This window comes from Maylandia zebra, linkage group LG22 (genome assembly GCF_041146795.1).
Source record: "Maylandia zebra isolate NMK-2024a linkage group LG22, Mzebra_GT3a, whole genome shotgun sequence".
Lineage (NCBI taxonomy): Eukaryota > Metazoa > Chordata > Actinopteri > Cichliformes > Cichlidae > Maylandia > Maylandia zebra.
The window spans coordinates 21,761,902-21,787,149 of NC_135187.1; the positions used below are offsets into that span (position 1 = coordinate 21,761,902).

A 25,248-nucleotide genomic window follows, 5' to 3' on the forward strand; every position below is an offset into this window, starting at 1 on the left:
CGCCAGCGTCCTTTGGGGTTGTTTCACCCCCCACAAAAAACAGGCAGTCCTTTGTCACTGAGAGGAGGGGGGTCTTGAGGGTTGCTACTCATTATTATTTTCTAAAGTAATTATACCTTATTATCTGTGTTTACTTTAGCGGGGGTGCGAGCATACAGGTGTGGGCCATTCTGCAATGGGTTGGCATTCTCAGTGGTGAGCGCACCCCCAAGTGTCTTTTTTTTTGTGTATTTTTTTTAACACACACCCCGCCATCTTTACTTGGAGGTTTTTGGGGGGTTTTAGTAGTAGTTTTGTAGCCCCACTGCTAATTTCAGCCCAACAAAAGAAACATGCAATTAGGGCTATTATAGTAGCAGCTGCATGCTTCCTAGCTGTGCAGCGACAGCTTCGTCTTCACCCCGGCTGGTTAGTGAAGGGAGCGAAGAGAGGAGTGCAGGGCCTGTAGCAGTGGGAGAGAGAGAGCTGGAATGGTCACAGTAGCCTCCGGTGTCTGCAGAAAAGCGAGGAAAATATACCCTGGGAGGCTGGTGTGTTTCTTCAGTGTAGACACAGCGGGGACTCTCGCCCACAGACTTGTGGGCCTTGAGAACAATGGATCTGCCATCTCACAACATGAAGCGTTATGAAATAGTCCTCACCACAGTTCCATTGGCTGCTCTCTTGCATGTGGTCTCAGAACTGCGTGGGCTGAGGGAAAACAATTTGCAGATAAGGGGGAAAAAAGCTTTACGAAGAATCTAGGCATTGGAAAAGACTGTTCGCAAAATTCTGTTCGCAGAATTTCTTGCATTCGGTTGTTGGTTTGAATCTCTTTAAAGTATTAGCCTACTCCTTATGAGGATATCCATATAAAGAAGCAAAGACAGTAATGGTCTTTTACAGTTCAGAAGATTTCAAATGCAATCCTTTCAAGCAGATTGTTATTCACTTCTACCCCACATCAGTCAATATCAGCCACAGTGTCAAGGTGAATGTGGGTCACAAAGGAACAACAACAACAAAAATTTTAAAAAGAAATGCTGGCGCAAATTAAAGTCATCATTAAAAAAGATCACAGAGGAACCAGAACAGAGACGCTGAAAAGCCTGATGATCTATGTGAGGTTGAATATCGAGGGCCCACGGAGGCCCTCTCACCGCGCCAAACACAAGGGACCAATCTTACGCTCTCAGCACAAACAAAATGGTCACAAGTCGTCCTCTGTTGCTCTCACTTACCGATTCTCTCACTTCACTGACTTCCCAGCCCTTAGAATAATCATGTGGCCCAGAGCCCTTATGGGCATAAACAGATTGGGGCATCCCGCATGTTTGAGTCCAAGCTTATGGAACATGATACCTTGCTTTATTTCCTGCAGAGGGTGCTAGAAAAATAATAATCTTCACAATACTTTAGAATACTTACTTCAGTAATAAGTCTTGTACTGTTAATAAACAGTTAAATAATAATTACTGATGTTTACTGACTGACTTCCACTTATTTGGTAAACAGACCTGGGAACAATATCCGGAAGGCTGATTTATGGTTGTAACCGATGTTTGCGAGAGATTGTTTCATTTATAGAGCGTGTAATGAGGCAGTAGTGGGATAAATAAAGAGCACCTTTGTGTAGCTCTGAGATGCAAGGAGCTTCGTTAAAACAGCAGCATATGGTGTCAGGAATGATAACGAGCTCACTGATCAATAATGAAACCTCCCCTACAAAACGACAATTCTTTCGTTTGAAAATTACTCGCAAATGTATGACGCTGTGCATTAAAAACGTATACGCGCCAATTGTTTCTGACACAATACATAATTTAAGTATGTTTTATATTACCCAACCTAATGACATAATTAGATACCAATTATAAGAATTTATTAGTGATGGTTGAACTGACCTGTACCATAAATAATCAGCGCTATTCCAGTTTTAATATTGAAAGTCTGTAAGCATTTAAATTTGTGTGTAAGCATCTGTAATTTAGAAGTGTTCGGTTATAAGATTTATAATGTAGCTATTTCGTCCATACTTGAGTGGTATTAGATAAAAGAATAACAACGTCCAAATCTGTTTAGGTGAAATTTAAAGCTTTAATTAATGATAAATTTAAGAATGAAAAAAAAAATATCTATTAATCCAATAGAAATTTGCTATCTTAAAGGTGGTGGAAGGTGGAGATGGGGACGTCATCGTGACAGAGAAAATTTGTTTTCAATTTTCTTCTGTTAAAAAAAAAAGTTTTTTATATAACTGTCCCCCAAACCATGAAACTGATGAGATTCACAAATCTGTGACTTCAGTCCCAGAGGCGCTCTGTCCATTACCTGCAGGTCATGTGATCTTTTTTCTTTCGAGGGGCGGAGGATTCTTGGAGACTTCTTTTGGAATCAAACATATCTCATTACTCAAACCTTATTTGCTTAGACTAACCAGCACTGGAAAAGATGGTAGTGGTTAGAAGCACTTGTATTTAATTTTACTTACACTGGAATCTGTGATTTCAAATATTTTTCTTTCTGGAGGACTCGGAAAGCTCTTTAGATCTTGGCACCACATGCTTTTATATTGTAAAGAAAATATCTCTGGTTCAAAAAATACAAAAGAAAACTGCAGTGAGAAGTCTAATCTTTAGCCCTTAATCTGGAAACTGTAATTCTAGTTTTATGAATCTTAAAGTGTGATAAATTAAGCAGTTTACGTTTTTTTGGGGCGTGTGACCTTTGACTTGTTTGATCATGTTTTTCTAATAGGGGCTGCTTCAAATCAGACCTAATAATTGCTTCAAAAAAGCCAACAATTTCCATGGAATGCAATTTTTTTCCACAGACGTGAAAAATATTTTTCTAATGTGTCCTGTTTTTATCATTCATCCAGACTCAGAGATAATTTGTGTCATTAAACACATTTAAGATCTTTTAAGAGTATGTGAACGTCACGTTACACAAAATGCAAATACACCACAGTACAGAAAAAAATGTATGTAAATACAGTGCTTGTGTAAATGTTTCCAAGTTACTTTCCACTCATGTAGGAGGATGGATATTGTTTTCAGGATGAAAGCGGCTCTTGCAGCCTCGGTCTTACTGGCATCCATTTCACCTCATTAGGACCCTGGGACCGAGAGTCGACAAAACACAGAGAAATCATTTTGCCGGGGGAGTGTGGCGGGGATAAATTGGCCTCTGGTTCAGTACAAGAGTCCCCGCTGTGCCAAGCGGAAGAGAAGGGCCTGGCTGGCAGTAGGGGCAGGCCCAGGCAAGGCAAGCTGGGAGGCCCCATGCTGAGACCCCCTCCCTGTCTCTGACAAACACGGCAGTGGATAATCTCTCCTTCAGGGACTCAGCCCAGCGCTGTGGGGCTGAGAGGGAAGGGGGCTGTTATACAGCACAGTGCAAAGGAACTGCCTCTGTATGTGTGTAGCATGCACCACAAGCGCACTTACACTTGTTTGCATTGTGTGTACTTCCACCGTGCACAGCCTATGCAGCTCTATTTTTTTCCCCTCATGCACACTTTGTTCACTCTTCCTCTATCGTGCAGACATCGCTTTGACAGTTTCAATAAACAGAGCCTTTCATAAAATATTTTCCTTTAAAAAAGTACAGTTGAAGCAAAATGATCCCGAATATCTGTTGAGTACTTGAACCTGAGTAAGATCATGCAAAATTCATGCAGTCCAAAATAAATGCACTAAGTGTCAGAGGGCAATAACAAGCTGCCCATTACAGGTAGATTGTGTTGACTTGGCAGGTGTGCGTCTGAGGAGATCAACAGTTCTTACAAAGACTGTAATTTGCAGTTATTTTAGCCAAACCCTGAGTCATCTTCTATACCAACTAGAAAAATGGATTTTAGTGCCTGTACAAAATAAGAGCTGCCCAAGGACAAGCCGAAACCAAAGACCCCCGGCTGAATGTTTGCTCAAGCATCACTGTTGGCCACTGGCTTTTCTTCCTCGATTACAGGGACTGCAGTTATTACAGCCTATTGAATTTCAGCAATATTTTAATGATTACTCAAAACCAACTGGTTTCTTCAGGCTGAGGAGCTAGGACCAGTCTACAGATTGCATTACACACAAATATAAAATTAACACAAATGTAATGCAGAAATTATCTTTAACTGTCACCTAAACATTTGTAGCATAAACATTAAAGGAAAAACACTCAAAGGAACACTTTCTTCCAAACACTTTACTTCCATCAACTTCAATTATAAAAAAGGGCAACAAATTAACATCTTCTGAGCTCTTCTTGCAGTATGTGGTCAGCCAGTAATTTTCAATTATAAATGTCCATATCCAATGTCTCCGAATACTGAAAGGCCTTGTCAGCCACTATGATGTCTCCATCTTGTAACCATGTTTTTCAAGCTCCGCTCTGCAGGGAGGAAAAGAAAAATAGAAAGATCAAGTCAGCAGAGATGATTACAGGTGGGTGGTTGAGGCATAAGTACCCTCTGCTATTGATTGTAAGAACCATTAGGAGATGAGAAGAAAAAAAATATATAAATACTGCATAATGCATACAGCTATGGATTTGATGATTACATATATAGACATATAGCAACTGTGGCCTTTAACAATAATGATATCTTTAAGAAACAACTTAATAATATGGCTATCGTAATTGGCCTAAATAAAACAATAGCATATAACTGTCTAAAGGGTACTCAAATAAAAACAAAGCAGCCATTTATCTATCAGTGGATACTGATTGCTCATAGATTTGCCAACTCCATTACATTTCTGCTAAACTCAACATACCTAAGGTACTTTTGCACGTTACAAATGTTGTTCGTCTGTTGCGTTTTAGAGGCGTTTATATTTTTCTACATATGTGAAATATAAACGAGCCCTGCTGTCAAAAAAGGTGATCTAGGCCACAAAACTGGTACAAATCTCACCAGGCAAGTTCATTATTGGTTACTGCATCTTCCATGCTGCATTTAGATCAACGACTGAATTGCATGCACGGCTCCTAAAAGGCATTCTGGTGGTGTGCAAAGGCAATATGTTATATCAGGGAAAATTACTCACCATGTGCTACATATGGACAGCATATAAATAAAAATGTTAATTGTTTGATAGGAGTTTCTCTCTGCATAACCCATCAGGCTCTTCATGACCGATTACATTATATACTGTATGTGGTTTTTCTCGACAGCCAAGAGATTTACTGGACGAGGTTTTGGGCCAAAGTAGTGCACTGTTTATTTGTAGTTTATGCATCAGAAATTGCTCAATGATCTACATTTTTCTGACACAGTTTTGAGAAACATTTGCAGAAAGAGAAGTTAAGATAACAAACACGGGAAATATTAGCAAGTCCTATTGTTTTTGATCAGGTATTGCTTAGCTATTTGCACACAGCCGGCTTGCCAAACATGTGAGATCGATATAAACCAGGTGAAAGGTGTTTAACATAAAGGTGTGGTTTGAAATGAACTAGCTTTTAATTTAGGCAGGCATTTGAAACAAAATCAAAAAAAGGTGCACAACAGCAGTTACAAAAACGCACCCCTGCTTTTAGAGCAACAGAAATTCAAATGTTAACACGTCAATGACCTACAAACGCAGAGCAGATGACTGAATTATTAAATATGAAACATCTGTGGATCAAATGTTGGTTTGTTCCATTTAAAATAAATAGAAAGACTGTGTCCCACATGTGCTAAAACAGAAAGATTTTCATTCAAAACGGAGAGTATTTTTGTTGCTTGACCCTAAACTTGATCAAATAAATGTAAGCATAAAGATGGAGATATAGTATGAGATTAAGGCAAGAAAGTAGACAGTAAGGACTTCATAAACTGGCATTCTGAAATGTGCAAAAACGATTCTGATTATGCAAACGTCTTTGTTTGTCATCGGACAGTTTTCATTAGCTTTTAAGTGATTTGTGAGATTTTTTTAAAAAAAGTTTTATTTAATGAACAATTTCTGACTGATCAGATTACCTCAGCTGATTTGAGAAATCATCTTCTACGTTATCATCGTCCCAGTTGTCTTCCCAAACATGAGCGTCTTCGTCTTCATCCAGCCCTGTCCAGTCTGGGAAACATTACAGCTGTAAGCTTGCAATAAAACCTTAATATAAAAGTATCTGCTCACCAGTTCTGAACACTTTAGCTTGTTGGTTTAGCTACATTGGCGGTGTAAGACAATTACTTCAAGTATACATAATATTTAAACAGCTAAGCGCAGTCAGTAAGTAAATTTTAGTGGTGAATTAAACTACTGGGAGCTCGGTGAAGTGGTGTGTTTGGTTAAATCGGAACAATTGTGGCGTTTTTCTTCCAGCTAGCTCGCTAGCTAATGCTAAAGCTAATAGGCTAGGCTAGCTGAGTCACTGCAGCAGGACACAGCAAAGAAAAACGTAACGGACTCCAACAAATAATGAAGAGAGAAACAAGAACAACAACACCTCAGATAACATGTGAACTACTCACCCTCGGCTGGGAATTCTTCAAACTCATCATCCTCCTCCAGCAAGCCCAGATCTACGGTCTGCTTCTTGTCTGACATGTTAGCTCCGTCGGTGTGTTGCTGTTTGTTAATGAAGCCTCTTCACGCAGGAATTGTGGGAAGTTAAAGTTGATCGAGCCGGTTGCGGCTGCGCGAAGTGCACGCATGGATGGCACGATGACTGCACAGGGGAGCGCAGGAGGAACTGTGAGCCACAGCAAAGCGAGGTAAGGCAGGTTTACTCAAGAAACACTCGATGTAATTAAATTCAATGTGATTTACAAACGCACACACAGGCAGTTAAGAACCAGCTCTCTGCCCTCAAATAGAAAGCAAAGACCAGTGCAGTAAGAGAAACAGGTCGATATATCCGATGAGATTTTTCTAACAGGTTTAATTAAAGCAGTGAGTCTAACCTGTTTAAGATAAATAAACGAAGTATTTTAAGGAAAATCCTTAATTTCAAGTTTGAACGCTTTTTGTTTTGTCTTCTTATCACACTTAGAGTAAATATGTTTTTCAAATTTGATTTTTAACATTACCAGTACCTATCCAGTATTACAGGTACAGCTTCATCAGCTCTGTTAACATGTTTGCTGTGCAGAAAAAAATGTCCAAAATAAGTTTTGGTGTAAAGAATATTTATTTCACATTGTTATCCATTTCAGTCACAGTGACACTTTATTCCCTGCAAAGTGTTTCATGTGTTGGGGAATATTGCTTATGTATTTAGGATGCTCATCCATCCATTCGTTTCACTCCTCCTATCAGGGTACTGGCTCTACTTCTGAGTATTGTTATTATGTTTTTTATTATTATTAATGGCCTGTTATTTTTTTCAGACGGTACATTTTACTTAAAGGTGTGAGGAGCATGTTCTCTGCACGTGTCACCTGGCTTGTAGAAGGTGTGTTTTATTATGACTCTTGTATTACTGCTTTCTTTACTCTTTAAAATTCATTTATTATTAATTAATTTATTATAAGCCAGTGTACTCCTAGCACTCAATCCAAACCCTAATGAATGGAATGAGCTGTGTGAAGATGGGTATCCAACATAAAATGTTTTCAAAAACACCAAGGATGAGATTTGCCTTGGGACTGAGCAGCATGGACAGGATTAGAAATGAATACATCAAAAAGAGACATGTGCAGAGGAGGGATAGTGGATATACTGGACAAACGGTGTTGAATATAGCTGCCAGACAGGAGGAAAACCCCAGAGATGATCCATGGACGTGGTGAAGGAAGAGATACAGAGGGTTTGTGAGACAGAGGAGGATGTCAGGGATAGAGATGGAGCTGGGTGATTCGCTGTGGCAACCCTAAAAGGAACAGCTGGAAGAAAAAAAAGAAGTTTTGGTATGCTGTTTATGTTTCAGCATATTTCACAATATAAAAACATTTTAAAGCAGAATGCAGAAAGCAGAATGCTCGAGGTAACTCTGAAATGGCTTCACATTTTTTTCAGTATAACTCTTAACATTTGCTTTATATCTGTATTTTCCATCCCCCCAAATATCACCGATACCATCAGTCCCAAAAATCAAATATTTTAGAAATCTTGTTTTCTTGAATTCCTCCCTGCATGCTTCCCTCTCTCCCAGAAACACATTTCGCTTCCAGGCCACCACAAAAGCCCTCTTTCCTCAAAACATATGCACTCAAGTCACTCAAATTTTGTCAAAGGTTTTTCATTTGGGAACAAATGCACATTGTAACCCATGCGGCCCGCTCAAATAATGATGCAGCAGCCACAGCTTAGGATGTATTTTAGATAAATGAGAGCGCACATTTACCACAAAACCACTTGTACCACAATGAAAATTGCTCTCCAGCTGTCATATGTTGACAGATGGAACAAACCTCAACTTAAGCTCTGCGCACTTATTCTATTTTCAAATTATTTTGTAATCATCCTAAGCCTTTACACATGACAATGCCACAACACTCAGAAGAAAGAGGAATAAGACACTGGCAAGTGTAGGAAGCTAATGCTGTTTGTTTAAATAGTTTCCCACCAGTTAGTAGTAAAAATGCATTCATAAAAAACAAGTTGTAGGTGCTGAAAAAGAAAACATCAAGCCCGCACACACGACGAGAACAAGGTCAGTAACATTTAACCACTACTGTCACGTGAAATAATGAACAGAAGGACTTTCTTATTTATCCTGGTAGGGCTGGAACTCGTTTTTTTTTATTACCAATCAGTTAAAAGTTGTTAAAATATCCATCCATCTATCCGTTTTCTGCTGCTTATCTGAGTGTTGGTTGTGAGGGAAAAGAGACACCCAGATCTCCGTCTCCCCAGCCAAGTCTTCCAGGGGGACACCGAGGCTTACCCAAGCCAACCAAAACTCTCCAGTGTGTCCTAGTTCTATCTCGAGGCCTCCTCCCTGTTGAACATCTTCAAAATGGCTTACCTCTGAGACATCTTTGTCACATGTCTGAAGCAAACCCATGCCAGGGATCTGTATGCCCTAGAGATCCCAGGAGCTATATTATCAGGAGGAACTTGTCCCTGGCAGAGTCTTCTAATGTAAGTAAGGTAATTCCTCAGTTAAGTGCCAGACCAAGAGTGAGTCAGAAGATCTCTGTGGACTGGAAATGTATGGAGCATGCGGCCTTGCCCAGACTGGGGTTGAACCTTGTCCAGGGGAGTGTTTGTCAGGCAGTGTCTGGTGGCCTGGCTTTAGCTCATGGGATTGGGTCGAGCTCAGGCCTGAGGACTAACGAGGTCTGGGCCAGGGTATGGGTCTGGCGCTGCTCAGTCAAAGCCTTTGACTTTGGCAGACCGATCCTTGGTTGCTGAAACCGGTTCTTGTTAAAATTTGCTGCACAGAAAATTTCCTGTTTGGAAATTCCTGAGCCCAAAGCCCAATTTACAAGCATGTAAGAAAAAAAGAAAAGCTGCCAGTCATCATATTTGAACTAACAGATCTTGACATTTGTGCTAGAAGTAATAAATTCCCAAATTATAAAAACAGCTGCAAGAAACCTGTTCCACGATAGAATCTGAGTAATATTTCTACCAAACGTTTGTGTCCCTATGCTTATTTTAAATACCTAGAAGATTGATGGATCAAATTTACTTCAGCTACAATCAGCGAATGAAGACACAGGTTCATTCACCTTTCAGTTATAGAGCACTCTGAGCTGCTCTCCCTGAGGTATAGTGGATTCTGGCTCCCGTGTCACTCAATCTCAGGTGCAGGTGAAGTCCTGGGAAGTGGCCACAGCATCCGCCCAGCATACCTGAGACTGCAGTTACAGCGAGCCTGGCGCCTAAAGTCTCTGTGCTCAGGAAAAATGGGAGGAGGTGGGGTTGTGGGGGGTCATAGAAGGGAGACACAGCGTGGCCTCCCCAGACAGACTCCACCACGACTTGTGTCTGAGTAGCAGCATCACATTTCTGTCCTTTCACAAAGCCCTCTGGGAAAGGACAGGTCGGCAGCCGCTATAAGCACACTGAAAGAGACAGAGCAGACAGAAGTGCTCCCTGATTCTTTATTACAGGCTTGGCTTATGATATGACCTTTAGGCACTGCACAGTGAAAGGTGTGTGGATGGAAACAGATGGAGATTTACAAGAAAAGAGCAATATGCATGTTACCAAATAATCCAGATCACCTCCTGAAGATAACACGCATGATCTATTTTTCCAGCATGTCAAAGAAAGTGACAGAACTTTCTTTGACATGCTGGCTGACGGCTGTGGAGATAACCAGCTGGTGGTACTTGCTTTACCTGTGGATACTTTGTCTAGAGCACCCCTTCCTTGCAATTATACTTCATATTGTGACTTTTCCTTACCTTAAAGTGGAGACTTCCTGCAGTGCCACTCAAAACTGAATGAGTACATATCTTAGAAACTGAAGCTGTCTTTGAGTTTGCGGATATGTGGAGCATTAGTGCAAATATTATCTTAAAGAAATACCGTGAGACATGCAAGGAAGTGATCATCATGGATTAAAGAGACTTAACCAACCAATTAATCAGGCAAATCCCCCCAAAACCTATCAATTCAAAAAAAAAGAAAAAAAAAATTGTAAGCGTTGCTCTGAGGAAATCTCCACAGAAAGCAATATGCTTCCAGGATATGTCTGTCAAGATCCTGTATTAAATTTAATCCCAGCCAGTAAGTAAGTCTACTCCATTGTGCGTTGTGTGGAAACCCCATCTCTCTGTTCATATAAATACTTACATCAAGTAGAGAGCAGTGAAAATTCATTATTTCATGCATAAACTTGGTAATAAAACCAATTAAACGCTCACAGGTGTCAAATATGGATAAAAGTGAAAAACAAAGGACCTTTTTTAATGTGAGATTTGTTTTACAAACCCATTTTCTGGCGGGCTCATTCAGTGAGATGTCTGTCATTGCGAATTTAAGTTTCATATTTTCCCCCCTGTCTGTCTTGAAAAGCTCTGTCATCTTGGGCTTGAGGTACAGTTTGCCAAGAGGCTAATGGCCCTTTATGACAGTACAATCTGATGCCTGTCCCGGCTAGCCTCCAGGTAATCCTGTCCACCTCGGCGGCTAAGCCCTGCTCAGGCTTAAGTTGCATATTTTGTTTTTATCAGGACACTGCTGATAAATGCTATCAGCGAGGGAGAAATGAAATATGGGGGGTCTAGCTCCATTTTGCCCAAGCCCCTCGAGTTGAAGAACAATGACATCTCTATAGGTGAATCTGGACTGTCTGTAGGACTAAACAGCACCAAAACAACTCCCATAACTTCACGTTCTGTGTCCTAGTTTTGCCAACACGGATGTGGTGCAAATTCCACTCTGACGCTTCTTTTTTTGCAAACAATTTTAGATTTTAAATTCCTTTGCATAAATGCATGATAATCCCGCCACTCAAAAACACTTTCAATTACAGCAGCTTTACTTTTGGACCCCCAAAATATCATTTAATAAAATCATAAAATTACATGCTAATTTATTTCCAGTAATGTGCGCTAATAGTGTACTACCTCTGTGTCCGTGGTCCAACGCCGTGGACCTATACTGTATGTGAAAAGCACTCAGACACTCTTACCATAGGTGATAACCCCCTCTGTGAAAAGCACTCTTATTGGAAGTACCCATTATCTGCAAAGTCTATCCTCACGCTGACACTAAGTCATTAGCTTAAGCTGTCCTCTGTGTAAAATCTGTTAATTTCTTTAGCTTTGGTGCATGGTAGACTGAAATATTTTTTGTCATTGATTGCTGCAAATTAATTATAGGTAAATTAGGTGGGAATATATGATTAATACTATTAATAATTAATGTACAATATATGTGATAGAATTTTTCATGAATGGCTCTGTTAGCAGATAAATAATGGCACAGTTCTTTTAATTTGGACCACGTTTGACACGAAAGTCAAATGATAAATGTTCTCTCTCCTTCATGCTTATTGAGCCTTGGCTGATTTAGGCCTGAAGTGCATCTATTGTGCTGTGACGTGTCCCAAGATCAGCATCACAAAAGGGCTTTGTGAGAGATGACACATGTCACATGTCCATGAAGAAATGCTGGCTACCTGGATTTCTAACCCCTTTGCCTACAGAAAAAAATAAAAATGTAGTCCTCTGGCAAAGTGCCGACCAAATATATCCCCCCTTCTCTTTATATGCTGGACATTTTTTTTTTTTTTGCCTGCTTGATATTTTAAGAGGATCATTACATATTGTTTGTTGCACCCATATCTATCATCACTCATGTCTCTCTTTTCTCCCACTTTCCCCAGTCATTTTCTATTTCTCTATCCATCACACACAGAAACAGACACACCTCCCTCTCCCTCCAGTTACAGTCGCGGTATGTCAAAGTGTGCGTGTCCCACACAGCGGGGGGTTCGGCGAGTGACTGACAAGACCTGCTCTGCTCTTCTCTGACACCTGTCAGAGCCTCATCTGTCGTCTGTGTGCAGAGATGGAAATGAGCAGGAATGACACAACATGCCAGAGGTGACGGTGACGGCTTACCTCTTTCCATCAGCTTCTAAATCAGTTGCGTAGCTCGCAGCGTGTGCTGGCTGGCTAACAATAATTATCTACTCCGAGCTTTCAGAACCTCATTTATAATGCAGTGATGTCACAGCGCTTAGACTGAGAGATGCAATGCTGTGGACATGCTGCAGCATCATGTAAGGATGCATGTCTGTCTGCACATAATCCTAAACTACATATGGAATTATTTAAGCCAGACACACAAGATCACGGAGGCTTAAAGCAAAAATATATAGAGTGAATCAGAAACCCTTTTTATTTCAATTGGAGGATTTGTCACTGCATTCAGATTCTTATCTACCTGAGCAGGTTTGCATTTATTATTTGTATCTACGCCTAAGGCTACACAGAATTTACATTGACGGTGCATCGATCCCGCTGCAGCTGAAGTTTAATGTAACTCTGTTGATTTGCTGTAATCTCTGAGCAACTGAGTCTCCACAGTTTAGTTGTACTGATTTCCACAAGACTAATCCCCAACATGTGTCCGTCCATAGCGCCGGAAAAGTCTGTGATTGGTCTGATTGATAAATGAAGCCCTTCTTATGCTTTTGGGCGTCCATTCCAGCGGGGCCTCTGTGGGTCTGGACTATGTCCAGGAAACCCGGGACAGCCACTTATTAAGTAGTTAGACCGTCAAGACGAGGCTGCAGACAGGGATTGCTGGTGGTCACCTGGGTTTGGATTTAGCTTTGGTATCCCTCAGCTATCAGTCAGGTCTAGAGGACTGATTGTGGTCTCGTGTTGTGAATGGGACACAAGCCTCTCTTTTGTGCTGAGGTGAAGGTTTCTGTGTTTGTTCAGCCTAAAAGGCTGTCTTTATTAGCGCTATATCCTGTTCATTTGCATTATAATGCCCCAACATTATCCACAGAGGCTTGCAGTTGAGCAGTGCCTTAAAATTCAAGTATTTTCTTTAATTAACTGTAAAGGTGTTATTATTTTGTGTTTTTGATACAAAAAGAAAGAGAAAGCAAGCTGGAGTAGCCGTTATAATCCAGGTGAAGTTTTGACTTTTTCTTTATTTGTTCTTCAGTTAATTTTTACATCAAGATTTACAGCATTTTTTTTTTCAATCACAGGTTTCAGAGAAGAAAGGATAAAAGAAATGAAAGCAGAACACAATACACTTCGCATGTATTTTATTCTATTTAGCTTGATGCATAGTCATATATCCCAAAGTACCTGTGCACGATGATACAAAAACACAGCAGTTTTTCAAATTGCAGTAAGAGTAACAGTAAAAAGCGCGTTTAGCACTGAAGTCCAGGCAGGCGTAAAACCAAAAATGCTTTCTGGAGAAAATGGCCATGAGCAATGCTTAAGCAGCTCGGTGCTGTGGGATCGGAGCAGAGCACCCTGGGTAGAGCCCAGATGAAACACTAGGAGGTGAAAGGGAAAGTGGGGATTTGTCATTAAGACTTTTCAAAGAAAGGCCGATGCCAAGGGTCCAATTTATGCTTGTTATAATTTCACCCGAACGCTCCCTCATGCCCCCTAAACACATTCTTCTTCCAGTTTTCCAAAAAAACACCACACAAGCTGCAACTGGAAGTGTTTGATTTAATGCAGAAATGTTTTTATAATGTTGCATAAAGAAAAAAAAAGTTTCCCTCTCGTATTGTTAATTAATCAAAGTAACAGCACTTACTTTTAACAGTAACCGTTATGCCCCGTTTAACGTGATGAACTGAAGCTGTGCATCCTTTTAGCACTTTGTCATGCTGTATACTTGGCGGCTCCCTCGCTCCTGAATGTAATCTATTTTGGCTTCGAATCTGAGCTGTTTTCTGGACTCATTAATACAGAGAGAAGGTGAGGAAAAGCCCTTTTTTCGCTGTGACTGCCAGGTACAGTTTCTCTTGGCCTGAGCAGGATTTGTAAAACATGCCCTCATAAAACCAAAATCAAATGCTCCAGTTCTTGAACGGGATGTTGGAAAATTATTTACAGGCAAATAAAGTTGCGTGCGACCGCGTAAAATGCCGCCCAGTTCTGTTGTATGGTTCTGTTTAGCACAAATCATTTTCGCTGCAAAATTTGGACATGTCGACTGTGATTTGCTGCAGACTCTTGTTAATCCCTTGCACAGTCTCGAAAGTGAATCATCTGGATTTTCTGCAGGTTTTTGCTTTCTGCATTCTGCTTGTTGGTGTGTGTGTGTGTGTGCAGTGCGTGGTACAGTTTCTCATTCGTGTGTGTGTGCTGGTGGGAGAATTCAGAGGAGCCTCGCTGCATACCTTCCTGCCCACACACACAGATGTGCATCATCACTGGTTGATTGTTGGTGACCTTGGCTGATTGAACTGGTAAAGGGCAGCCAGTTGTGCAGCTGGGGACGAGTGTCTGGCAGCCCAGGGTAGTGGGGCGGTAAGGGGTAAGCCGTGGTAGCGTGACTGTGAGCGACTGCCGAGCAGCCACATCGTGACCCCGCTAGACGCACTCCCAAGTCTGCACACTGTGTTGCACTTGTTCCCCTGACATAGACGGGTAGAGACAAAAGAGCAAGGAACTTCCCCAGACCTTCATTTGGGGTGTTTGGACAACTCCAAGGCCCCCTCCGTGCCCCCGGGGGCCTCTCAGCTGGCCTGGAGAGAGCGAGCAAAGAAGACATGAGGCAAGACTGTGAAGGCTGAGCAGTTAATAGGGTGTGTGTCTGCAAGTGTGCTAGCATGCACGTGTATGTGTGTGTGTGGTGATGGGGAATCCATGACATCATTGTTAGAGTGGATTTATGAAAGCCATTTGTCACATGTTCAGCTGCAGTAAATCTGATTTCCCATTATGCCAAAAAAATTTAACAGTATCTTAAAAAGCTGCAGTGTCTCCCTCTTTGGCATATCAGTAGATGGCATAAATTGGAACACAAACCCCATTTCTGTTTTATTAGTTTAGGGAAACCCTTTTTTTTTTTATCAAGTGTGTCTATGACTTTTATGGACATATAAAGTCTGTTGTACTCTATCATTATCGCTGAAGTATACAGGAAGCATACATAAAAACAAATATTTGCTTAGTTTATGTGTGTATAGCTAGTGTTTTATTGAACTGTGACGCATGATTTCTCCACTGCATGTTTATTTGTTGGCTATAACGGGGCACCTCAGTGAGCTGAGGGAAAGTATTAGAAATGGCCAATGCACATTTCCAGCAAAATAGTGACTTGAACAGACTGCTGCACCCTTACTCAGCAGCCTATAAGTTCAATTATCCTCATGCAGAGAGACTGAAAGAAAACAATTGCAAAGCTTTTGGTAAAGATGCAGTTGTGAGTTGAGACATCAAGGCTTAACAAGGCAGTTGAAAGGGCGAGTCTAAAAGTAATCAAAAGAGGTTTTTATCGAGGGGTGGAGAAAGGTTTGGTTTTAGTTTGAACGCAAGTTGGCCTCGGATGACAAATTGTCCGGCATTGGGACAGGACGGTTCAGCCAGCTGGTTGGCCCCATCGGCGAGTTGATTGATGGTGTTGATGTTCTAAATCGGCCGCCAACACGCTGAGTACAGGACTCGTAATAGCGCAGCTTTAGATTGGCCCCGGAGATAGCAGGAAGTGGATGGGGGAATACGCGGGCGAGGGAGGGGGGCTGCAGGGGGAAAAGGACACGTTCCCATGCATGTATATGGTATATGAGCATTTCAAACTAAATCCTGCAGTTCTTCTGTGGTAAAGTTAAGACAGGAAAACACAGTAAATATGAAGAGTGTATGTTTGAAGACGTCTCGTTCATCGAGCAGTATAATGAGCGTATCGGTGGAGTACAAATGGCGCGTTGTGTATCATATCACCCTCACCCAGGCATCTGGCTTAGTCATATCTCAAGAACATACATGCAGGGTCATCATCTCTTGAAGGAAGAAAAAGCCTGGGGTGAAGGTGCGATCATTACCGTCGAGCAGAGGTCAGAGCCAGCAGTCATGTCCGCAGTCGTCTGACCGACGTGCTTATGAGACGAGGCTTGGGGAGGGTGGAAAAAAAGCACAACTTCCCGCTAATTGTAACAGCAGCCCCTTTATCATACTTTCAGCTCAATGAAAAAACACACGGCACCTTTGATCAAAAGCAAGGCAGTCTGGGATTGTGTTCTCAGATCTCAACGCATGCAAAGGGCAAACACAGGCCACCGTCACTGCAGAAGAGAAGGAGATTTTCTGAAAAACTTCAAACTGTTTTGAAGTCATTAGAAAGTAAGATTGTAGTTCATTACTCAGAAAGTTGATGGGACCCGCCTTTTGATGATTTAATCCAAAGTCAGCACACTGTTTGTAATGACATCAGTGACTTTCTCTAAATTTTTCTAAAGGAAAAAAAAACCAACTACCATATATCTAAATGCTCCTGAAATGAAATTCAGTGTTATTTTATTATTACAGTTTCTTTTATGAAACTATCAAATCAATTAAAACTCAAACACAGCCATGTGCACGCAGGTGTTTTATAGTAGTCCCCCCCTCCCAAAAAAAAATCCCCTCATGCTGTTAAAGTGCACGTTTTAAATGCTTTTTACTCTGTGAAGAGATGATAAAGAGTTTAGAATGATGTAACTTTGAGTTGACCTGTTCAGTGAAACACCTCTTCTCTTCCATTATGTGAACATTTTCAGTCTAGAATAATAAGCATATAAAAACATACCTGTCCATATCAGCAGTAACTCTACAAGCTGCTGCTGTGTACGATGTGCAGTGTTATTCGGGTTAGCTCTTAGCAGCAGTGAAATAAAATCAGACTGATTTGGAGCGATATTAAATAGCAGAATATTGAATTATGTCTTATTTGGCTTCACACTAAATGGCATGGAGGTGAGTGATGCCACCAATCTTTTATTCTGGAAGCTTGAAATGTTGACATCTTTTATTTTATGTGCCGTGAAAGACAACATCTTTTCCGTCAATCAAATCCAACATGTTGTATATTGTCAGCTGCTACCAGAAGGTGTAAGGACATATCTAATTCGAACTATTAACTTAGAGAGTAGGCAGTCCATTTCGAAACGGCCAGTAAGGCATCCTCAAGTTTTGCTGGCAAGTCTGTTTATTAGTTCTCATAAAAGGCTAGAGAACATAGCTGGCCGGCTGGAGGAAGATAACGGGCATCGGTCCAGGGAGTCGTCTGTGTGAGCTGTTGTTTGGCCGATATCATTCTGGCCTTGGGCTTCTTCTAGTGGCGTCCATGAACCAAACTCATTGTTTTCAGCCTTCCATGCACAGACACAGGCCTACACACACAGTCAGACCTAATGCCCAGTCACGTGCGCTTGCTCATACAGTGAGACGCCTGAAAACACTGTCAAGTCTCAGTTAGTGAGATATATTTCTTCACCATTTGTATGCGATGAATGAATCAGGCATTTTACACACTTAGCTTTCGCTGCTACAAGTGGAATAACTTCTCAAGCTGCAGACACAAGATACTTTATCCACCACCTAAAACAGTACAGACAGCTTTTGTAGGAAATAGAGCTGCAAATCGTCCCCTTAATCTGACTGATATTTTTTAATCTGCATGTGGAATGTGGAGCTCATTGACTGTATATGAAAGAAACATAGCCAGCATGTTGTTGCCCACCATTTTCTGACGTATTGACACAATCAATCCATCCTTTCTGAGTTAAGCAGGCTATCCCAGACATCCTCCCGTCCAGCCACACTTCAGTTCTCCTGTGGGATCCCGAGGTGTTTCCAGGCCACATGAGATATATAATTCCTCCAACAACGTTTGGTTTAACCTCAGGGTCTCATCCCAGTCCAGCGTGTCTGGAAAACCTCCAAAGGGAGATGCCCAGGAGGCAACCTAACCTAACCTCAATTGTTTCCTTTTGACACGCAGGAGCAGAAGCTCTATTCTGAGATCCCTCCCCATCTCCGAGCTCCTCGCTCTGTCTCTACAGCTGAGCCCAGGCACCCTTTACAGGAAACTCGTTTCAGCCACGCTTTCAGTCATTACCCAGATTTCATCACCATAGATGAGGGTTAGATTTACATGGACTGGTAAATTGAAAGCTCTCTTCATCATAACAATCTTGTACAACTCTCACATTAGCGCTAATGTCACACAATTCACCGATAAAACTCTTGCTCCACTTTTCTATCACGTCCACCTCGTGATTAAGAGCCCAAGATACTTGATCCCTTGCCTGAAAAAACCTCTCTCCCCCAACCCAGAAGGAGCATTGCACTGTTTTCTGGCAGAGAACCATGGCCTCAGACTTGGAAGTACTGACTCTCATCCCACCCTTTGCACACTCAGTTGCGTGCTGAAGGTCACGCTCTAATGAAGCCAAGAGAACCACATCATCCGCAAACAGCAGGGATGCTACTCCGAGGTTCCCAAATCAGCGGATACCCTCCTCCTCACCCCGGCTACGCCTCTAGATTCTGCCCATGAAAATCCAAAACAGAATTGGAGACAAGAGTCCGACACCCAATAAAAACACGCTAACCGAGCAGGGCGATGAGTTGGATCATCAGCTAGCACAAGCCAAATAATTTTTTCAGATAATTCAATTAAAATGTTCCAAAAGCTACGAATAGCACAAACATGTTGAAGAGGTTTAGCTCAGTGACTTTAGTTAGCAGAGGTGAGGTGTAGCAGACTGCTTTCGGCTACGCATGTTCGCCTCAGTCGGTCAAAGCAGTTTTGCTCCAAGCTTTCAGCATAAAAGAAAAATCACACCCCACACCGAAGTGTGTGTCGCTGTCAAGAATTGGATCGCTTTTTGTACCGAGAATTAAACAGTTTAAGTTCAGCTCTGACGCTTGGCATTTTAATGTGGAAGTCTGTGGGGATTGACTCACTTTTGGAGCTAGCCTCAAGTGGCCACTAGAGGAACTGCAGCTTTCAGCTGTCCCACATTTTTCATGCCCGGTGGTTGATAAAGGCTCTGCGAAGATGAGTCATTAGGTCTGAGTCCGAGATGTTGTGTGGGCAAACCAAACACATGCATAGTTTACACTTTATTTTCAGGTTTCTTTTCACCTACCCAGCGTATGATCCACTCTCAGGACATGTGTGCAAAGGTGTAATTTTCACCCTTTCCTCCTGAATCAGGACACCTCCTACCCTGCACACACACACATACCGTTCACCCTGAATGTTCGGATAATTTTGGTCACTTTTCACTCTTGGAAGACGAGTGCAGTGCAAACGATAGAGCCAGAGCAGGCCTTGCAGCTGTGTTCGTGACACCTCATCCACCCCTTAAGAGGTACACACTATAGGCCCACATACACACCCGCACTTGTTCGCACATACCACCTACTGATACAGCGGCAGGAAAAAAAAAGAACACTGTGGTTACCTCACTATTATGTTCTCTGACTCTGTGTGTGTGTGTGTGTTCATGTATGTGTGTGCTTGATTGTCTCTTCCTCCTTTATCTCTTTCTCCCCATGTCTCTCTCTCTCGCTCCCTGCCTCCTCCCTCTCTTGTCCTCCTCCTCTCAGATCCTTCTTCCTCACCATGGTTTCACAGACCTCCACTTACTCCATTGTGCTGAGAAACAAAAAATAAAAGAAACACAATCGCCTTGTCCTCTTTCTCATCTTAATAAGCAGCTCCAAGTTTGATAATTACACGTTCAGCACGCCGCATGAGTTTCTATGCACTGTTCACATCAGGGAGAAAGCCATTGACTCCGCTGTTGAGGGTAGCAACTATTAGGAATGACTGACAACTGTCCCCCTCCCCCTTTGGTCTGGAAGGCTGTAAAAGTGAGAACAGTGCCGATCAATTCTGTCTCCTTGTTAGAGAGTGTGTCTCTGAACGCCACCATGTAACCATCAGAGCAGCTCGTGGACCACATACGTTGCAGGGCCCGTAATCCATTCCATAACCTATCGCCATGTGCTGCCGATTAATGGGGTTTCTGCGGAGCAAGCGCCAAGGAGACGGCCAGACTGAGGGTTTTCTTCTGTGGCGGAAGCCAATCTGTTTAGGATTAAGGGAATAACTGGTGTGGCTGACACCGAGGCATCCAACATGCAGGGCTAAGGAGAAGAGGAGAGAGGAAGGAGTGCAGTGAATGTGTTGACAGGGAGCTGATTGTGTTTTGGCAGGGGTCTGCTTATTGGTGATGGTTTGAATCTATAACTGTTGATTATCTGGGGAATCTAAAGTCTGAAAGCCATTTGCAGTTGTTCAATCCATTCTCTTGCGCCATAGTTATAAAGCATCTTCACTTGTGTATCAAATCTTTGTTGATTATTGTAACTTCCATTTAAAAACCAAAAAAAGCACTTTAGCTGAGATCATCAAAATAAAGGAACACAGTGTTCTCCTTTCTGTTTCCAGGCTATTTGCAGCACAGACATACCTTATCTGAGTTCTCCACACAGAGAAGCCTTCTTTTTTGAACCGGTGGTCCACTTACCCGTTATGATGGTAATCTTGATGATTAAAGACCCGTGGAACAAAATGGGCTACCTGTTGCCATGATGTCATGTCTAGTCGAGGCTGTGATTAAGATTTCAGGCCATTAGAGAACTTTACTGGATGCTGTTTGTGGAAAAATATCAATTAGCTGTTGGCTTCAAAAAAGCAGCTCATGTTTGGGATCTGAAGTTTTGAATCTGGCAAATAAATTAAGCAGCGTGTGTAGGTGCTAAGGTTTGCTTTTCACAATTGGAAATGCCTTAAAACCACAATTGCATCAAGATTCGAGAAACAAATTACAAGTGTTGCATTAAAAGGATTAGCTCTTCCGCTCTTGGCTCTTAGATTCATGGGTTTGGATTTCGCAGCACAGCGCCGTACTAATCAAACATAGTTACAATGAGTTGTGGTACATTTCACGTCTACGTTCAAGCATTTACCAGTGAGCATTTATGTCACTGCTACCAGATTTATTGCAAACAGTAGTTACATAAAAGTATCACAGTTCATAAAGCTGAAGGAAAGTTAGCAGCAGACACTCTTACACAGCTACTGTACACACTGGTGAGTTCTGTGTACCGTAATTTATTCTGAGGTACGTTCAGCGCTACAGAACAACCCACTGTTTTCAGCTTTGTAAATAGATAGAGACTAGCTGGTAGTCTATATAGACTATTATGAACAAAAGTATTGAGCAACTTACATGAAATCAATGCCACGAAGCACCCGGTGCACAGCTTTTGTGCTGATGTTAATGCCAGAGGAGGTTTGGAGTTATTGAATCAACAGAAAGTTAGCAGGTTTTATGCACGTTCATGTGCTTAGTGCTATAAATAAAATTTGATTGAATTGACTAGTCACCGTAACAGTTAGTGACCCTGCTCTGTAATGTTACGCTGGTCTACTACTGGGTGGTTGATTGAGGTGGGACTCACCAGACACTCCACGATGTGAAATTATTGCAATTTTTAACAAGTATGTTCTATAGGAATATAACCAGAATGCAACCAGCTCGTAGCCAATTTAGATGGGTCCCCTTGAGTTGTGCTTACAGATTTATTATTTTTTCAATTTGTTTTTATAGATGCAAGGAAGGTCCTATCCTATTTTAACTCATGTGACTGAGACTTCAGCTTATTCTGAATTAGAAGCTAGCTTTGGCAAAACGAGTGTGTTGGATGGTTTTCGATTTAAGCTGATTTGCTGCAAGTTTGGTAACGTTACTTAAGGATTGTGATGGATTAATTGAGCCCTCTTGTTTGTAGTATTCCCAGAGCATTTTAACTTAATAAAATATCAATATTTGGTGTCCCTGTATTGATATATCACCACACAAAAAAATCACGATACTATAATGTATTGCTTTTTTTTTACCCTACTCCTAGTGACTCAGTTGTTGTGGCTCCTAAATGTTTCCACATTGGGATAATACCACTTACACTTGATTGTGGACAATTTCACGAATTGAGTTGTTGCAAACATAGCATTATATTACAGCACCACACTCACATTCATTGAGCTCTTTGGAAACAACCCTTTCTTTAACAAATGTTTGTAAAGGCAGACTGCATGGCTAGGTGCTTGATTTTGCACACCTGTGGCAATGGGACTGAAAACAGCTGAATTCAAACATTAAGTGCTGTGACTCAGTACTTTTGTTCCTATAGTGTAGCAGAGCTTAGCCATTGAAGAGCCAGATACTTCTCTTAGTCATCGAGCAAGACCAAAAGCAGAGCTAAGAGGAGAGTAAGTATTGGATCTAACTTCAGCAAAAACATGAGTCGGTGTCTGGAGGATGTGTAATTAAGGTCTGCTAACACACTTGCAGCAACAACATTTTAATTAGTTTTTCTGCTTTTTGTATTTTTTGTTGGATAAATAGAAAATGTATAAGCACAAGGTCAAAGTGCTTTAGGTTTATGTGTTGGCTGGATTCTTCAGGTAAAAGGTCTTCCAGGTGTGCAGAAACACGTATCCGTCTTTATGCGCGGGCTCCACGCTGCAGAAGCCTGTGCTGTAGCATATGGCTTGTTTCCTCACTTTGCTGCACAGCTGTTTGTGTTTTTAGACTCTGATCAATCCTCCACAGTTTACCTCTCTTCACCTCCACCTCTGCAAACTCCAGTGACACTAACACTTTTACCCCAGGTGACTTAGCTTTTCCTGGTCTCCTCTTTCTTTATTTCATTCATCATCATATGCATTCCTCCCACACACACACACACGCACACACTATCTCTTGCTCCCACCTTTCATCCTCCACCTCCTCACAGGTGGCTCTGCCCTGACCTCACTCACATAGAAGCAGGCTCTTCTCATTGCCCCGGGCCTCGGCCTCTGAAGCGCTCCTCTGGGAGATTCCACCGCAGGCCCAGCTACACTCTTAATGCAAATGTGCAGCCACACTTGAACTGAAAATCTGAACGACTGCAGCCCTCAGAACGTTTTCCCCTGTAAACGCACAGCACGGTATGCAAGGCTTTGATACTTAAGCGTGCGACTTAGACACACAACCTTCTCCTCCTTCATCCTCCATCCTCCGCCATGGTAGTGTTATTTTTGGCTCCAGCTGGGACATATGTCACTGGGGAGTGCGTGTAGAGCCTGGTTAATTGGGGCTACCTCAAAGCAGGCATAAAAACGGAGGCGATATTTATTAGGCAGCGTTTTAGCTGCGTGTCACGGGTGCGTGTCGGTGCTGTAAAACACAGTTTGAATGAGTCAGTCAGAAAATTTTCTGTAACCGACCATCCCATCCCTGCTGCTCGTGAAAAGATTGGCATTTTGGATTTCTTTGCTCCACTTCATAAATACATCCCGGTGCTGCACTCTATTAAGCGTACTCTCTCATGGAAGATGTATCCCTCTCGCAGTAGTATTTATTTGTTGTAATCAAGTGCACAGAGCAATGTTTGTCCCGTTCTTGCTATACACCGGTCTTCTTATAACTGAACTACAACATTTTTATGCACCAGAAGCGACTGCTAATGTGAGATCATTTACGACGGCCATTTTAAGGTGGTTATGTCGAAGCAGATTTGTTTAATTTTGCACTGAAAGCTAATAAATCCCAGAGCTGGAATGAGTTAGTGTTACAGTCACTTGTGTTCATGTATTCTGGACATGCAGTGAAATTATATATTCCCCTACACTCATTTATTTCATCTGAGGGGTAGAGTGTGTGGCTGGCCATGGTATGGATAGATTTCCTGTTTATAATCAAGGTTGCATTAAATAAAAAAGAAAAAATCATTACTCATTGTTATTACCTACCACTATAGAAGAGAATTTCTAAATAGGGTGGCACTTCATATTTGGATGTTTGTGGTATTTAGAAAAAAAAAACTTTATGTAAACTAGTCAATTAACTATTCAGCTGAACAATATGTGGTACTCATCCTACCCTTTCATAAAATATCTTATTATTATGTTGTGTCTCTATGTCTGTGCTATGTCGCTATGCTGAGGCATCTCTACCTAGCTGAAAAGCCCTCCCACAGTGGGGTGGGATCATTCCCACTGATAATCCACAGGCAAGATTGAATATAAAAGCTGATGTTTTGAAGTTTATAGTATTCCATTATTTTGTTTTTTGGTGAGCAAAAAGTGATTATATTTGCATGAGAAGCTGATGGGCTGAGTTATCATGCAACATGCATCTACAGACACCTACGTAGTAACTGAAAAGGCCGCTCTGTTGGGTTGAGATCAGGTGACTGACTCAAAGAATATCCCATTTTTTTTTGCCTTGGGAAAGTCTTGGGCTGCTTTTGCAGTATGCTGTGAACATTATCCACATGCATCATGAAGCACTGTCAGATCAGTTTTGCAGCATTAGGTTGAAGTTGAGTAGAGATTATAGCCTTGTCCTGTTCACAGTTAATCCCGCTTCTATCAGCAGTCCCATCATCAATAAACACAAGTGACCCAGTTCTACTGGCAGCCATACGTGCCCATGTCATAACATCGTCTTCACCATGTTTGACAGATGATGCGATGTGCTTCAATCACGATCTGTTCTGAGGTCTCCTCCAACATTTATATTCACTTCATTCTGGTACAGTTAGTCATTTTATGGCAAAGTCTAATCTGTACTTTCCTGTTCTTGAGAGTAACCAGCGGTTTGCACCTTGTTCTAAACCCCATCTGTTGATTGTAGACAGTGTTGGGAAGGTTACTTTTAAAATGTATTCCACTACAGATTACAGAATACATGCCCCAAAATGTATTTTGTAAAGTATTTTGTCACGTTACTCAATGAGAGTAACGTATTCTGAATACTTTGGATTACTTAATATATTATCAAGCTTTTTACAACTACATGAATGTACTATTGCTGTGTGATTTGTTACTATTACTGAAGGCTACTGGCCATACAAATATCAAATAGATTTTTAAATCTTAATATAAAATGAATAACAGTAGG

At 41.6% G+C, this 25,248-nt stretch overlaps 1 protein-coding gene across 1 annotated transcript; it reads right to left on the reverse strand.

Moving 5' to 3' along the window:
* Positions 1 to 4,161: 4,161 nt before the first annotated feature.
* On the reverse strand, positions 4,162 to 6,590 carry sem1 (SEM1 26S proteasome subunit). Its single transcript, XM_004547908.5, has 3 exons — positions 6,437 to 6,590; positions 5,945 to 6,038; positions 4,162 to 4,365 (listed from the first exon to the last, which is right to left on the reverse strand). Exons 1-3 carry the CDS (start codon positions 6,510 to 6,512, stop codon positions 4,323 to 4,325), a joined length of 213 nt encoding a protein of 70 aa, XP_004547965.1. The 5' UTR covers positions 6,513 to 6,590; the 3' UTR covers positions 4,162 to 4,322.
* Positions 6,591 to 25,248: the final 18,658 nt, after the last annotated feature.

Excerpts from the sequence above, each read along its gene's own strand:
- sem1 (XM_004547908.5), bottom strand. The coding sequence starts at position 6,512 with ATGTCAGACAAGAAGCAGACCGTAGATCTGGGCTTGCTGGAGGAGGAT. Across the intron at positions 6,039-6,436 it reads TGAAGAATTCCCAGCCGAGG|ACTGGACAGGGCTGGATGAA; the intron begins GTGAGTAGTTCA and ends AATGTTTCCCAG. Across the intron at positions 4,366-5,944 it reads GATTTCTCAAATCAGCTGAG|AGCGGAGCTTGAAAAACATG; the intron begins GTAATCTGATCA and ends TCCTCCCTGCAG.